General features: G+C 40.5%; 1 protein-coding gene across 1 annotated transcript in view; it reads right to left on the reverse strand.

Annotated features, from left to right (window-relative positions):
• Positions 1-3,866: 3,866 nt before the first annotated feature.
• Positions 3,867-15,802, reverse strand: part of ZNF521 (zinc finger protein 521) — a gene marked incomplete at its 5' end in the record, with an annotated part of 18,685 nt that continues 6,749 nt past the window's right edge. The window contains one exon of the mRNA XM_008937818.1: positions 3,867-3,967. Coding sequence (XP_008936066.1) covers positions 3,875-3,967 — 93 coding nt within the window. The remainder of the gene's footprint in view (positions 3,968-15,802) is intronic.

A 15,802-nucleotide genomic window follows, 5' to 3' on the forward strand; every position in this document is an offset into this window, starting at 1 on the left:
TTGGAGCTTTCACTCAATGCAAGCAAGGGACTCTGCTTCTTTGCCTCTTTGCCCTCATATATTCCATGGAAAAGCCTTAGTGCCTTGTCCCATCACAAAGATGTCAGGAAGACTCGATTAACGCTGCAGAACAGTGTTAAAATGGTAAGTTCTAGAAGTAATGAACACGCAATTACTGAGGAAAGCCATCCCTAGGACATCTTTTTAATATATAACTTGTAGCATAATGAATGTAAATTCTATTGTTGTCAAAGATACTTAAGGTTACACTTCACTGGGTCATCTGCAGATTTTATTTTCCATTAGGTGGCATAATCCCTTTTGTTGAATTGATTGAAACGTATAATAAAATCTGTAAAAACACTATACACCCTCATAACAAAGAAGAGTAAGAGGCTTTTCAAATAGCATCTAATCCCTCTTCCCCTGCTAAATGTCTAGTTGAGATTATATTTGATTAGATAAAAACACACATATACACACAACCTAAAAATACCTACCCTCAGTGGAGCTATTTTAGCCAACAAAGTAATTCTGGTTGCCTTATTTAAAAGTCTAAGTTTCACGCTGGGGTTTTATAAACATATCTTTGCCTCAGTGACCTTCCATAATGCACCTTCTCTCTGTGGCTGTTAGCAACATGAACTCAGTCCACATCACAGGCTCGTGCTGGAGGGGTGCAGTGATCAGATGGGACAACCACTCACCTTCCTAGGTTCCCAAACTGCTAAAAAAGATGGTTAGTGGCCAGTGTTTCCCTCAGCCAGCTGAGGGTGTGTCTGTGGTTAGTTGTTCCCACCCATTTCTGAGTGGAGTTGGGCAGATGACTTTGCACCTTCTTGTCTGCCTCATGTCCCAGCTGCCTTTTCTTTTCCCTGGATTATAATTATGGAGTCCTTCAGGTAAGAAGACACTATAGCCATCAATAACTGCAACACAGACAATGCTAACATCTTCCTGTGAGAGAAAAGAACCCTTCCTCACACTGTGTGATGATGTCTGTGCAGGCATTTATTGCCCTTACATCTGATCTAGGGATTATCACGCTGCTTGACTTTTAACACCTGCCTTCCCAGGTTACCTTCCCCCTCCCTCACTTTTAAAGTCCTTCTTTCCTTCTCTTTCTCTTCCCAGGGCTTCCTCACGTTCCCTTCCCCAGAGGAGCAAAGTCACTACATCTTGTTCTGCTAGTCCCCTCCTAGGAAAGCAGGGCAAGAAGACATATTTATCAGACTCATGTGAAAAAGAGCAGGACTGATGTGTTTAGGAAACCAGTTTTGTTTTGTTTGGTTTTGTTTTTTTTCTTGGTAAATGTGCTGTGTCAACAAGTCCATAGTTAAGTGTTTTATCTAAGATGTTTTTTAATCTACATACTGATATGCGTGCAGATATCTTTGGGTGTATTAGATATGGGTTATGTATGATATGTATTCACACAAACTTGTTTGTGTGCACGTTTTCTGTGTCACATATGAATGCTATAAACCCACCTACAGATGCACACAAACTAAGGCAGATTTTAAATAGCTTGATGTCACCCCTTGAACCTTTCTCTCTAGGCAGAATACAGTCTTGGAAAAAGGGCTGTGAAGAATGATATAAATTAAAGGAGAGAGGGGAGAGGGAAATTAGAAAGATAGCTAAGGAAAAATCCAATTAGTGGTGAGCAGGCTAACAGAATTGGAGATCAGAAATTATTTTTCCCTGTGCTTCGATTCCGAGGTCACATTCAAAACTCTCTGGAACGTTGATATTCCTTTCACTCCACCCCAACACAAAATCCCTTTGCTTCGTGGAGGCTACATCATTAGGAGCTGCACTGTTAAGTCTGGCAGTGCAGATAAGAATCTCTCACTGAACACAGATTACCACAAGCATGACCGGCAAATCTCCCTGCATGTTTTGCAAGCTCCTTCTTTATTTCACTGGGAAGATTTTATATTAAGCACATTTAAATCCATGTCACTATAGTTATATCATGAAGCAATATCATGCATGATTAGATACAACACAGACAAAACAATTAAATATTTTTTAAAAGATTCTCTCTCTTGTTCAACCTCATCCAGCTTTTAGAAATAAACTGTAGGCTTTTAATAGCTCAGTTTAAGAAAATCTCAGTCTTTTCTGCAGGCTGAAGCTAGCTGACTGGGTTTGTCCTGCTTTCTCTCCTCCCCTTCTGGCCTTTTACTAAAATTCATCCAGAAAATAAAGGGAAATAAAAGAAAATCTGAGTATTTCATGAAAGAAGTAGGCTGCTGTTCTGAAAATAGGAGGCACTTGGGAAGGGGGTGACAAGCAAACACACTGCTCTGCCATTCCAGCATCATCTCTTACCCAGTGTCCATATTCCCTGTCACACTGCACTGTCACTACAGGCTACAGTTAAGAACATGACAAACACTAGATTCAAAGAAAACAGCAAAAAGGGTGAGTTCTGTTGTTGGTAATAACCTCCTTTGAAATTCCAAGTGACTGACACAGATCAAATACCATGAAGCAGTTCATATTCTCCCCTCCACAAAGACACAGAATATCCAAACTAAGGCTGAATCCAACAGGCAAACTGCTTTGTCCCTTACAAAACCAGCTTGTCATCTGGGTTTATGCATTTTCATGACAAGTATATAAACTGTTCATGCTCTCAATGTATTAAAACTTATAAATAAAGCACTCAAAGAAAACTAGGCTATTAAAAGTTTTGGCAGGTAACTTTCTTTTACAGTGCAGGCAAGTTACTAGTGCTCATGGAAGAAATCTGCATGTTACCTTGAAAGAAAAAAACCCAAGCATCAAACTAAGTATTTTTAAGTTATAAAATGAAAAGAAAACCAGCAAATTATCTTCTGCTGGATATGTAGTTACTGGCTATCACACCATGTTGTTTGGTTTGTGCTCTGCATGCTTCTTCATTATTATAGCAAGAAAAACAGCATAAGGAAAGCACAAACATAAAATCAATGTTATCCACCTCTACTTGAAAAACTAAATTTGGAAAAGAAGCTAAAAACAAACCAAAACCCTGGCCATGTTATCTTATTAGTGGGCAAATGATGTGCTTGATAAATTTAATTGGCTGATAGAACTCTTAGTGCTATTACTGAGTGGTTACCAAATTGAAAACATTATGGGTAATCCTAGGGGAATAAGCAAATAATAGGAAAATATGAATATCAAAGAAACTGTAGCTTTTATTTTATTCCAATTTAGAACTGTGACAGCCCTGTAAACATCAAGCCAGGCTTGGATTCAGGAATCCTAAAAGACTTCTTAAAATGCTTGTACCTTAAAGAGCAGATTCCATTACTGAACACTACAGTTCCCTATTTTTTTCAAATAAATGATAGTATTTAATTGTATACACTCAGGATTTTTTTCCAGACTCCTCAAACACAACAAACAATACTATTTTATGGCCATTTGAATTATTTATGTTTCCTAATGACAAAAACTCGCCAGTTTTGATTTTGGTACCAAGGTGCTTGAGAAGTACACAGTAGTGTCATTACCATAATAACTTCTGAAATTAAAACCTGTCTAAAACTCTATGGAAAGCTAACATCCAGTTCATTAACCATTCTTGTTAGTTTGTTTTCAATAATGCAAAAATGATTAGAAGTTTAATTTGCTAATCACCTGTGTTTTGACTGGCAGTGGATATATAATTCTCTGCAGAAGTCTAAACTAGCCCTTGCAGAGAATAAAACAGCTAATGCTTTATCTAGTCTAATAATATGAATAAAAAAATCAATCATGCCTAGGTTAATCATTGATGGATGTGCAATTAATTTCTCCTTAACTCTGTTTAATTTTAGAGGCAATGATGATCATGAGTAAGAGAAATGGCTGTCTGTCTTTGAGAAGTTTTAGTGCTTCACTTACCAATCATGTGGTTTGCAACATGAACTTGGATATCCCATTCATTGTAGAAAACCATCTGACATTTGATGCACTGGTAGGTCTTCTTCTAAAGAAACAAGGGTAGATAAAATTTACTGAAACATACAATTGGAACCATTTCATTATAGCTCAAATGCTGAGTTCAAAGTGGTCATTTAAAGCTCTCCAGCAGTGTTTTCATTAAGGCTTAATATTTAGCATACAAAAATAACACTGCAGTTCTGTAGTATCTTTTATCTGAGTTTCCTGAAACTCTGCAGAGATTGTTTTTGGGTTGTTTTTTTTTCAGCTTCCTAACCCCATGGACAGAGCAGTATTGCTAAAACACCAGTTTTATATTCATGGAAGGCAAAATGCAAGGAGGATGAGTGGGATGTGATCCAAACAACACCAAAATCAATGTGAATCCTTCATCTTATACCACTGGATTAGGCCCACTACAGAACTGGGGAGAAGCCAGGAAGAGAACACAGAAATCTGCTCCTCCCTCATCCTCAACTGGGGTACAGACTGTACATTTTAAATGGTTAATCAGGTTGCCATCTTTCAAGGAGGGGAAAATCCCTGCCAGTCTGGACGAGTGCTTACCATATCCAGGCAGCTGCTTCATTATCTATTGGCAAACCTCAAACTGGGACGGCTGGCTGGAAACCAGCCAGAGAACAATCCTTCTGGCCACACTAAATCAGGCCTGACTTACTTAAAAGTCACGGTGTATACAGACCAAATTTCACTACAAACCAGGAAACACATTACTCTGCTCCCTTTGGTGCACAAGAAAAAGTTTTTCCTGTCTGTCTTGATGTCTTCCAAAAAAGATCTGCTATTGCACTTTTCTGCAAGGTATATCACTCGCCCAAGACATTTCAACATCCTAAGAATGTCATTATATTTTCTCTTATTATTTTTCTTGACCTGAATTGTCCAGAGATTTGATATTGGAAAGCATTGCTTTAAAAATGAAAACTAAGAGTATATTCAAAAGTAAGAGTTGGGTGTTTCATCGTAAGATTTAAACTCTGCAGTTATCCAGGCATCTAATGAGGCAAGCCAGATTCCTAAAATTATTCAGCTGCATAATTGTAGTATCAAGGACTCAAGTCCTAAGGTAACAGTCCTGGAGAGCTCAATTGTTTTGAAGATGCAATGAAGGCAAGGTAAGCCCTGAACTGCCACATCAAGGCAGTAACTCAAGAGACATGTATCTTTCTGTACAGCCACAGGCACCTTGCCTACATCAGCAAAAAGAGGGGAAAAGAAAAGAAGGAAAACATATATTTTTTGAAGAATGTAAAATCACAGAAAGCTGGCACAGATGTAGTAAACTGCAGATTCAGTACATATTAGTTGGGGAAGAAGGAGGGTTCAACATCAAAAAATACAGCCTGTCATAGATATTTAACTTCTAAAAAGTGTTATGCAGCTGGTATCATTGATTATATTTTAAAAAAATAAAGTGAGGTTTCTTTCCCTGACTCTAAACATTATAAAGACTTGCTGGATTTGTTATCAGCATCTAAATTGAGATGCCCTCTCCCAGACAGGTGAAGTGCCCATCCCCTCAGTGTCTTTCTCCTCCAAGCCCGTAGGCAGGACTAAAGAACTTTTTTAGACATATGTCATTTTATCTTACCAAGTTAACTGAAAAATCAGTGGCTAATCAAAGTCAGCTCTGAAATTAAGTGCTCCTGGGGGCTCCTCTTTACAAATCTCCCATTGCTTTTTATACACAGAGGCTGTTTTGGTTTTCTTGATGACAACAACAAAATGTGTTGCGTTGCTTCTTGGTGGAAACAATCACAAGCCTTTTTTTTTTTGCTGTTTTGCATTTAAATCAGCTTTAGTTTTCTGAACTGTAACCAAGTTAAATCCTTTCCCAGACAAACAAAATCAGTGGGCACCCAGAAAACAAATCTGCTTTGACTTAGTTTTACAGTTACAATTTGTAAAGCCTGCTGTTTCAGAAGATACAACACTTGCTCTCTTTGGTTTTTTTTTTGGTTGCTGTGACAATCCTGGTAACAGGGGTAGAAATTCAAACTCAGTCTAAGGATTCCCTGTTATATGTTGGTAAATTTAACCTTGCTGCACTACATTTAGATCTATCCAAGGCCACTAAATAATGACAGTCTCTATCAACAATTTATTATGCTAAGCTCTTTTCAAGATGCTTTTTGATGCTGACATGTAGAACAATAATATTGCATAAATAACAATCACTCCCCCTTTTATAAAAACACTGTTTCCCTTTAGAACTAGTTAGAAAATATTTCTTACTCCCTGATGACTGGCACTATATATTGTTTATTAGCATACCCCTAGCATTATTCCTGATATGTGACTTTGTTCCAAAACAAAGAAGCATCAACTTAATGGCTGGTCTTTTCTCTTGTTGGCACAGCCACGCAGAGTGCATGTCAAGAAGAGTTGGCAAAATTATGACTGATGTATGTAATGACAACACATAACAAAGGTTGGGGTTTTTTGGAAGTCTAGTGCCCAAAATTAAAGTCATTTGACAACAACAACAACAACAAAATAAATTACTAGCACTTACTAACCTATTCAAAACCATCTGACATATCTGCAGGATCACATACAGAGGTTTTCTTTTTATCATGAAGGGAAGAATGTTTTTGTGACTGCTGCTTGATCAAACACGAGTTCTCTTTTGTTTCCAAACATCCTCTAAAACGTTGACATCAACTTTTATTAGCTCAGCACACACTCATCTCAAAAGCACCTAAGCTTGTGCACCGTTAAGATTTTATATTAAAAGCAAACTCAGTAAATTCCATTTACTCTTCCATTTTCAAATGATCAACTGCAGCCATTTTCACACCACATTGAACAAAACCCACATACTTATTTCCATGTCTTTCACATCCTGAGGAAGTGCTTTTCACTGTGAGTTACACCTCAGTCTCACAAGCTTTGTCAGAGCCACGGGACTTGTAACTGCTCAGGGGAGCTCTGGGTCCTGATGTGCTTCATGGCTGGTACCAACTCTCCTGGTGTGAGCTCTGGGGGGAGACCCACCCCCTCCTCACTCCCTGTTCCCACCAAGGGGAAACTTACCCTGACATTATCAGATGGGATTAAGAAAGTGGTTTAAGTCTTTCCTTTTATTTCTTCTCTCACCCAGCCTCAGCTTTCCATCAAAACTTTCCAACAAACAAGCCCACGATCCTTCCCCAAACCCTGTCCCGTCAAGAACCCAAGTGCCACTTTATCTGAGGCCCAAGTCCTTCCTGGAGCCATTTAAAATAATTCTGGAAGAGTAACTGCTGGGTCTAGGTGTCCCACAAGAGCGTGGACAAAGTTGCTCCTTGCATTCCTGTTTTCAGAAGCAGTTTAAAGCCTTCCAGCATGCAAAGCTTCTCTGTGACTACATTAATGAGCTTCAGATTGGGCCTTCAATCCGTGCAGAGCATATGCACGTGACTCTCTAACCTTTTGAATAATTAAAATCACCTAGACCTTTAATTATTTTCCTGATCCTCACTTGTCACTTTGCAGTTTTCTGAATTTCCTTCCCATAAAGGTGCCCAGAGTGTCCGTGTCATGTCAAAGGAGGTTTTGCTGCTGTTATAAATGGTCCAAAAATAGAATTTTTCAATTGGTACTTCGATTCTGTGGCCAGAATTTTCTCTGTTTTTAAAAACAAACTGAAGCAACTAATGACTACTTTATTAGAGTTCTGCTCAGTTCCATTCAGAAGTACTTTGGAAGTATGCAGAAGATCTTTCTGTGTAGTCTTCTATGCCCTGTGAAGGTTTATAGTATCCATACATTCTTCTTTTTCTGTTCCCTAGCCTCATTATATTACTTGAAAATGAACTGCAGAGGCTACTCACCTGCCCATGCTCCACCTCCTTGTGAAAATCATTCAGAATTTTATCACCTGCCTATTTTGTTCTGAGATTTCCCTAGTTTTGTACTATCAGGGAATTCCATCACCTTACTACTTATTCTTTCTTTCAGACTACTGACATGCTGCATAAATTCAACAAAATTGGTGCAAAGAATGACTATTAAGGATTTCCATTATTCCTCCAACCTAACCTGCTTCAATTCACACGATTCTTACACTTTCCATACCTCTTTTTATTTATTTTCTTTTTAATCAAAGTATCTCTCCCTATGCCATACTTACTCACCCAACAGATTAGTCTTTTGTGCTACACAATTGCAGAAGCTTTGCTAAAATCCTGGTAAATCATGTTTATAGGCTTCTCTGTCAGCACTCCTGGCTACTCTCTCAAAATGCTCTATTGAAAATTTTAAGCATGATCCTCCCTTTGTGATTCTTTGTCCTCTCTCCTTCATTAAATCCAAACTTTTTACGTGGTTTTCTGTCATGTCTTTGCCTTTCTCTCATGTTCCTGCTGTCTAAATCAAGCTCACAAACCAGTAATTTCACACATAATACTTACATTCCCTGTTAAAAGTCTATTTAGTAGCCATTTCCCAGGCTGTTGATAGCTCTTCTTAAAAGACTGTAAATTTATCTGCTTAATGTTTCCTTTTATCTTCAGCTCCCTTCTCTGTGAATTTTGGGATGGATGCTTTTTTGTATTCCTAAGTCACTTTTTGTACACTATACACCATCAGCTCCACAAGAAAGCATTTTTTTCAGCAGTATTGTGTTTTCTTGATTACCTGTACCATTTCTGGACCTCCTGTATCCTCCTTCTAACTGAATACTTGTATCTTATACCAAATAGCCAAAAAATATGTCTTACAGCTTCTGATGCACCCTGTTTACAGGCTCACAGGCATTGCTAGTTTATTCTAAACTCCTTTCACACCTCTCTTGCATGCACTACCAAAAATGGCTTTGATGTGGACCCGTGAACCTACCAAGAACCTCCTGTTTACACCCAGGTACATTATTTACCCTTTTCACACCAGTGAAGGGAACTTCCAAGGCTTTTTTTTTATCCCTTTTGTCTGTGTTTTTTTTGCACAGACCGAGGTATGAATCAGTAACACAACTGAGACACCCTGCAGCTGCCAAAAGAGTGACACCACACCTCCCACGTCTTCATATTCCCACTTCCCAGACCAATCAGCCACTCACCCTTTCCCCCACATGAAATCCAAGGTGGAGCTAGGGAAACCAACAGAAAGGGAACCTGGCAGGAGAAAGGGAATAACTACCAAAAAAACAGATGCAAAACCAAGTTAAAACCTGCATGCTAACTACAACTTGCTAGTGCTAACTTCTAATCCTGCTGGCTGACTTTTTTCCATCACCACTTTATTAAGATTTAGCAGTGTGCTTGGCCCTGCACGAGGCACAAGAGCAACCGTGGTCCCAGCTTATTTGTCCATTTAGCCATTTTTCATCATAGCTCAGATTATTTTTGACAGGACCTTAATTGAGGATTTCTTTTCTATCTTCCTGGATGCTTACTTTGTCAACCTTAAGCTCTGAAAAAACTAAGCATATGTTAGCCAGTTTCACTGCATAGTTGGCTATTTATCTTGCTTATGGGGCACTGTCATCTTGCATTTTTTTTTTGAACTGACTAATTGCTAACTCCTCTCATTGCTCACACAACACCCTTTAATTAGTATTTCTCAACTGCTTTTAAAAACGTGTTCATAATGATTTCATGAGGATTTGTCTGTCCTGCTTCTGTTTAGCAGGGTCTGAAGTATAATGGGGTCTGGGTGTGCATGCCTCCAGGAAGAACACAATCAATCTCATAAAGTGAGCAAAATGAAAAATGGGGGAAAACATTTCTTCTAATTTCTGTCATCATGCTTACTTATTGCTTTAACACACAAAATGCAGCAAGGCAGAAACACAAGAGTTCATTCTAGCAATGCTTCCTTCTCTATTCTGCTTGAAGTTGTGGTCTGCTGCCCTTCCACCTTTATCTTCTGGATTCTATATTTAATCCACCTTCAACATCTCTTAGTTACAAACTTTCCCTTCCCCTGGCTGATGAAGTGAATTAAATTGCAATGCCTCACATCCCCACAGAGAAAGGACCACATTTAAAAACTGCACCTCTTCCCTTTGAGCTCTCTAATCCTTTAACACTCTCCAGGTCTTTGAAACTCAGCACTGAAGTGAGGTACCTGTCAGAAAAGAGACTATAAAACCAGGCAGCACATGGCTGTGTATTTATTTTCTCTCCATTACTCCCTACCAGGTTTACATAGCTGATGAGTACAAACAGGTTTAAGTACTGTGAATTTCATTTGGGATCTGAGGGAAAAAAAATAACCTTCTTTCTGCCTTCCTATCCTGGGACCTGGTGTGGGGTGAGGCTGAGCCTCTGAGCACGTGCTGAGGAACCCAGGGCTGGCTGTGTCAGCAGCTGAACTTCGTGTCAGCGTCCTCACCCCTTTCTGTCTCCTTCCATTGCACTTCAGATCAACCCTCTGAAGCCAGAGAGCTGCTAAAGCATCAAGAGGCTTCCCAACATTCAGCAGCTCCGTATCAGAGCAGCTGTGGGGCTGTGGGCTTGAATAAGAAACTACGATCAAGACTGTGCTGATAATTTTGCAGATGATGTGGCATCAAAGGACAGGCAGCAGAGCATGACTTGGTATGTCTGAGATGCAAAAACCTGATATTCTGAGTAAGCTGACAGACTTTGTCTTTTTGAAGTTGCTTTTTTTCCCCTTTGTTTTAAAAAATGCATGCTGAGACAGACTGTCATTCAACAGAGCCACTACTTTCTTCACCAACAATCAGCAACAGATGTAGCCCAATAAAATTAATAGTTTGCAAGTGCACACAAGAGACTGCTACTCTTTTGTCTTTTTTCTCCACCACAAATTTTGTAAAAGCCCTCTGGATTTGAACAGAGAGGCAAAACTGGAAGCTTTTTATATACCTTGTTTGACTTAACACTAAATCCACTTTTTCCCCCCACTATGGAATATGAATTGACTTCACTTTCCAAAGTGTGACTCAGGACCCCTTCCCTGCCCTTAACTGTTCACTTTCAACTCAACCTTTATTCCTACAGAATTCTGGGCCATTACCAAGATAATTTAATCCTACAGAATAGAATCAAAAATATGCAACATTAATATTAATGTAAAAACAGAAATCTATCACTCATACATAATATATAAGAAATTAATTTTCATTGAAGTATCAGGAGAAGGATTAAACCCCTTAGATCCTTCTCATGCAATTAGCTCAGCACTTGGGGAAGTCAATGGGACTTCACAAATGAAGGCTGCACATGATGACACTGGCAACATTTGGGTTTGACAAAGGCTTTGCCACAATCACCCTGCTGTAATGGATACTCTTAGGCCACATCAGTGTTAGCAAATCTCCTCGTAGCATCAGAGCTGGCACACAGCTGCTGACACTGCAACCATGCTTGACTCTGTGCCCAGCTGGAGAACCTCTGCTGGGACACTGCAGCTGCCCAAGAAGTGGTGGACCAGCAAAACAAGCACTCCACTGAGCCAGCCTTCAACCCTACCCACAGTCATTTGTGTCTAGCTGGTTTTTTTCCTGAGAAGATACACTTGCTTTCCTCTAAGGGAATTAAGTGAACTTCCCAGAATTTACTCTGTCCTATTTCCTAATCTTTTACTTTCACAGTTTTTACAATCCCAGCAGCTGCTCTGAGGTACATACTGTAATAAGCTCATTTCTTGCTGCATGGGGCTTCAGTCTATCATTTCCCTATTAAAAAACAAAGAGATTGCAGAATCTGCCTCAGAAGCAGAATGTCATCCTTCTAGGTTTGCAGGACTTCAACCACTCCACCACCCTCAGACAAAATATCAGCTATAAAACATAAGAAAACTGAGGAGCTATGGTTAAGACAGACAGGTCAAGAAAATCATCAGGTGATGCAGACATTCCATAACTCTGCCTACAAAGAAGCACCAAGCAGTAGAAGAGGAGCAGCTGAAAGCTGGCCAGTGTCAGTGATGGCTGCAGAGTTTCCATAGGAAGACAACCACGTTCCCAGAGTTTGGCACTGAACCTGCCCTGGCCAGCAGAGGAGCAACCAAAAGGAGGACTGATGCAGCAGTGGGAAAACAAGTACAAAAGGAAATCTGGAAGCTTGGAGACTCAAATCATTCTTTAGTGGTGAAGCACCCCATTTCCTACTGGAAGGTGTAGAGAGGAAGAGGTGGCCTTCCACATATGAAGTCATCAGGTGTGTCCCTCTGCACTGAGTGTTGGATTTGGAGAAGAGGTGAAGAACAGAGCAAGCCCACCTCACACAGGAGACCAGAACTGTGAAGCATGACTGAAGGGCACCTCCTTCTCTCCTAGCTCCCACCTTGGTTTTGAGTCTGCAAGCAGTAAACAGCTTTTAACTGGCCATTTTTGTAAGAAGGGCACCTCCTTCTCTCCTACCTTGGTTTTGAGTCTGCAAGCAGCAAACAGCTTTTAACTGGCCATTTTTGTAAGCTGCTGTATTTTCAAGTTGCTCTTCAGAAGCATTTCACAGGCATTACCAATGATCAATGAATGCAGGTGAGGCTTTCACCTTGAGGAATTTAGGCTTCTAACAAAAACTGCAGGCAGGGGCTTTTTTTCCCCTGATTTGCACATTATTACTGCTAGGACTGTACTGAGATGCTCAGTGTCAGGAGAGGCCCTCACCCTTTTATTCCCTGAGTCATGAAGGGAACTTCCTAAGTTCCCTTACATACCAACAACAAAAGTTTAACCACAAAAGAGGAACAGGATAACATCAACATACAGCTGGTAGATACATGGTGGAAACCACTGAATCACAGAAGGGTTGAGGTTCATCTCTGGGGGTCCTCTGGTCCAGCCCCTCTTCTCAAGCAGGGCTACCTACTATAATCTGTAACACAATGCAGGAAATGGAATAAATGAAAGATGGGTTTGGCAGGAGAAAAAAGTACCTGAGGGTTTTGAACAACCAGGTATAAGATCAATTATCAGCTACAACAGAGCTGTGGGAGGTCAAAGAGGAGGAGTCTTTCACAAGATGCTGCAGATCAGGTGGTTCATTTATGGTCATTTTATGCAGCTTCAAGAAATGAGCAGCACTGGGGCTACACAGCCACTTAAAATTAATGGTCAGCCCATTTTCCTTCCCTGATGACAAAGTAACAAATTTGGGTGTTACGTTTGTTGTATGAGACAAATAACACACACATCCCATGTAACAACTTTATTGAGCAGTGGTGAAAAACACTTCTCAAAACATTTACAGACACTTCACAAGTCAGTCTGTGAGCACCACAAAGAACAGTTCACAGTTTCTTATGGCTTCATTTCTTGTGATTGATTGACTTTTGGGGAAAAAAAATAAGGTATGAACTTCAGTTAAAGCCATCTTCCTGGTTTGGATCTCTAAAAAGCCTCTGTCCTGTTGGGATTTATCACTTGCTGTTATGACCTGCTGGGTCACCTCCTCCCAGATGTTGTAAAGACTTACAGGCTTTGAGATTCCTATTCATTCATGAAGTTTTCTTGAAACTGGCCAACAAGAGTAGTCCAAAAGCAAGAGGGGGAAGAAAGAGAACTCTCTAGAGCTTTGCAAACCAGCAGACAAAGAGAGGCATGCCCTGATATCCCATGGTTTTTTTCCTAAAGATACTCAGGCTAGAGAAACTGGGGAAATTTCCTCCTCTTTCTACCTAATTCTGAGGTCAGAACAAAAATACTCCTCACTGTTCTGAATTTCCACTGGGGCTGTGCAGAATGGAACTTGTGGGATGTTACCCTGCTCACGTGGCCAGCAGATACAAGTACACAGAAATCCTCATGAGGACAGTGGACTGCAGAGCTGACCTGGTGCAGTATACACCTCAGGATGTTTTGTACCATAAAGCTTTGTTGTTGAATCTACATCTGCCCTCTCTAGAGATGCTTAAGGTCTTTCTTCATCCACATTCCTGTGCCCCTCTCCAGTTCTTCTGCCTTTCTTCAGGCAGGCATTCCCCCCCTTGTGTTGTTTCCTGGAGATCTTGGTTAGATGCTCTTGAAAATTTTGGAGAATGTGTTATCTGACCTGGTGGAGTATACACCTCAGGATGGTTTGTACCATAAAGCTTTGTTGAATCTACATCTGCCCTCTCTAGAGATGCTTAAGGTCTTTCTTCATCCACATTCCTGTGCCCCTCTCCAGTTCTTCTGCCTTTCTTCAGGCAGGCATTCCCCCCCTTGTGTTGTTTCCTGGAGATCTTGGTTTGATGCTCTTGAAAATTTTGGAGAATGTGTTATTTTTTCTTCCCCTCTTGCAAAGCTTCCCACGGGTGTGAAGAAGGTGTCTCTCCAAATTCCCCATCTGAAGCCTCTGACAAATAACAAGACAGACAAACAGTATTAGATGTTAATGATCAGTGGAGTGGAAACCAAGAAAAGTCACTAAAATTATCCCTCTTGCTTCTGTTCAGAAGCTCCCAGGCAACAAGTGGCCTTCCTTTCACAGACCAAATTCATGTATGAGAAGGTGGGAAGTTTGCTGCCTAACTGCCACAGGATTTACAGAAACAGGGTAATAAATATCATCCTTGTTAAATTCAGAGAGGACTCTGTCTGACAGCACATCACTGAAAAGACAGAGAGAAGGGAAATACTTAAGCCTATATTTTGTCAGCCACTTCATGGCAGTGGTACCACCAGAAATTAGAGCATAATGTAACGTGAAGGTGGCAAGAAAAATGGGGTAGCCTTTCCTAAAAACATAGGTGGTCACATCTTAGATACTTTCCTGAAAGCCATGTCAAAACAATACAAGGAGACAGAAATGGAATTTTTAATGAGCTCATTCTGAAACTCCAGAGGCAGAAAATATGTTTGCCACTGATTAGTTCCACAAACTATTTCAAAGCCAAATCTTTGTGCCAGCTGCAGCCCTTTTTTACCTTTTTCTGTCCCCAGATCCAAAATCCAGCTTGATTCAAAATCACTTGTTCTAGGCCTGGATTCACTGACAGGAAACCCAAGGCACTACTTCTTATGTTTACATTATAAGTTTATGTGCTTATTCATAAAAATCCTGTAGTCAGAATGATCAGCTTGGATTGCTGATGAGGAGGATTATTTTAATTTCTTTATGTATTTCAATTAAATGCACGAGTATTGATTTCAGTGCATTTTTTCAGTTAAAAGCACTGTGATTTATATTGCTAAATGCTATTGCCTGCCCTGCCAAAAGCATGCATCTGGGAACAGTTCTGGGTTGCTCACAGTCTTTTCTCTCTTCTTTCTGCCTGTGACTGCCAGTGCATGCTGCTGAAACAACCCAGCTACTTCAAAAGCAGCTCCTGTTTTCTGTCTTTGTGACTCTGGCAGTGTTTTGAGAAGGGGGTAGAAACAGTAAGAGAATAAAAAGGGAAAAAAAATAAATGGAATGATGAGACAGCACACCTACCTGAGCTCCATTCTTTCTCCCAGGGTGATACCATTTCTGGATTCATCTGAGGTTGGGTAAGTCGAGTTTCAAGGAGCCACCAGCTCTCTGCAGCAGTTGTGACCTTGTCTCCAGGAGCTCATTGCCAGCCTGCACTTCAAGGACTCCTTCCAGAAGGGTGCTGTGACGTGCCCAGTGTCCCCTGCTGTGACCTGCCCCTCCTGGCACACAGCTCTGCACAGCCCTCAGCAGCACAGGAGAGCAGCCCCAGGGTCACACCTCAGCTCTTCCTCAGCTGCTGGGACAGTTTTGTCCAGCGCTTTTGGTGCTCTTTGCTGTAGTGAGTCTCTGCAAGTCTTTTGCAACACCTGAAGAAAGATCTTTGTTCCTGCATCAGCTGGGCAGTGTACCTGCACTGCTCCTTTGCCTCTCAGGACCAGAAAACCCAGAGTGTTCTTGTATTATTACTGTCTGCAGTGCCACAAGTCATACAGGATTCACACGAGCTTCACATTCATGGAACAAAGTGATACATGACTTAAGCTACTTACAGGAACAATTTATTCCTG

Source organism: Merops nubicus, unplaced genomic scaffold (assembly GCF_000691845.1).
Source record: "Merops nubicus isolate BGI_N331 unplaced genomic scaffold, ASM69184v1 scaffold8293, whole genome shotgun sequence".
Taxonomy (NCBI): Eukaryota; Metazoa; Chordata; class Aves; order Coraciiformes; family Meropidae; genus Merops; species Merops nubicus.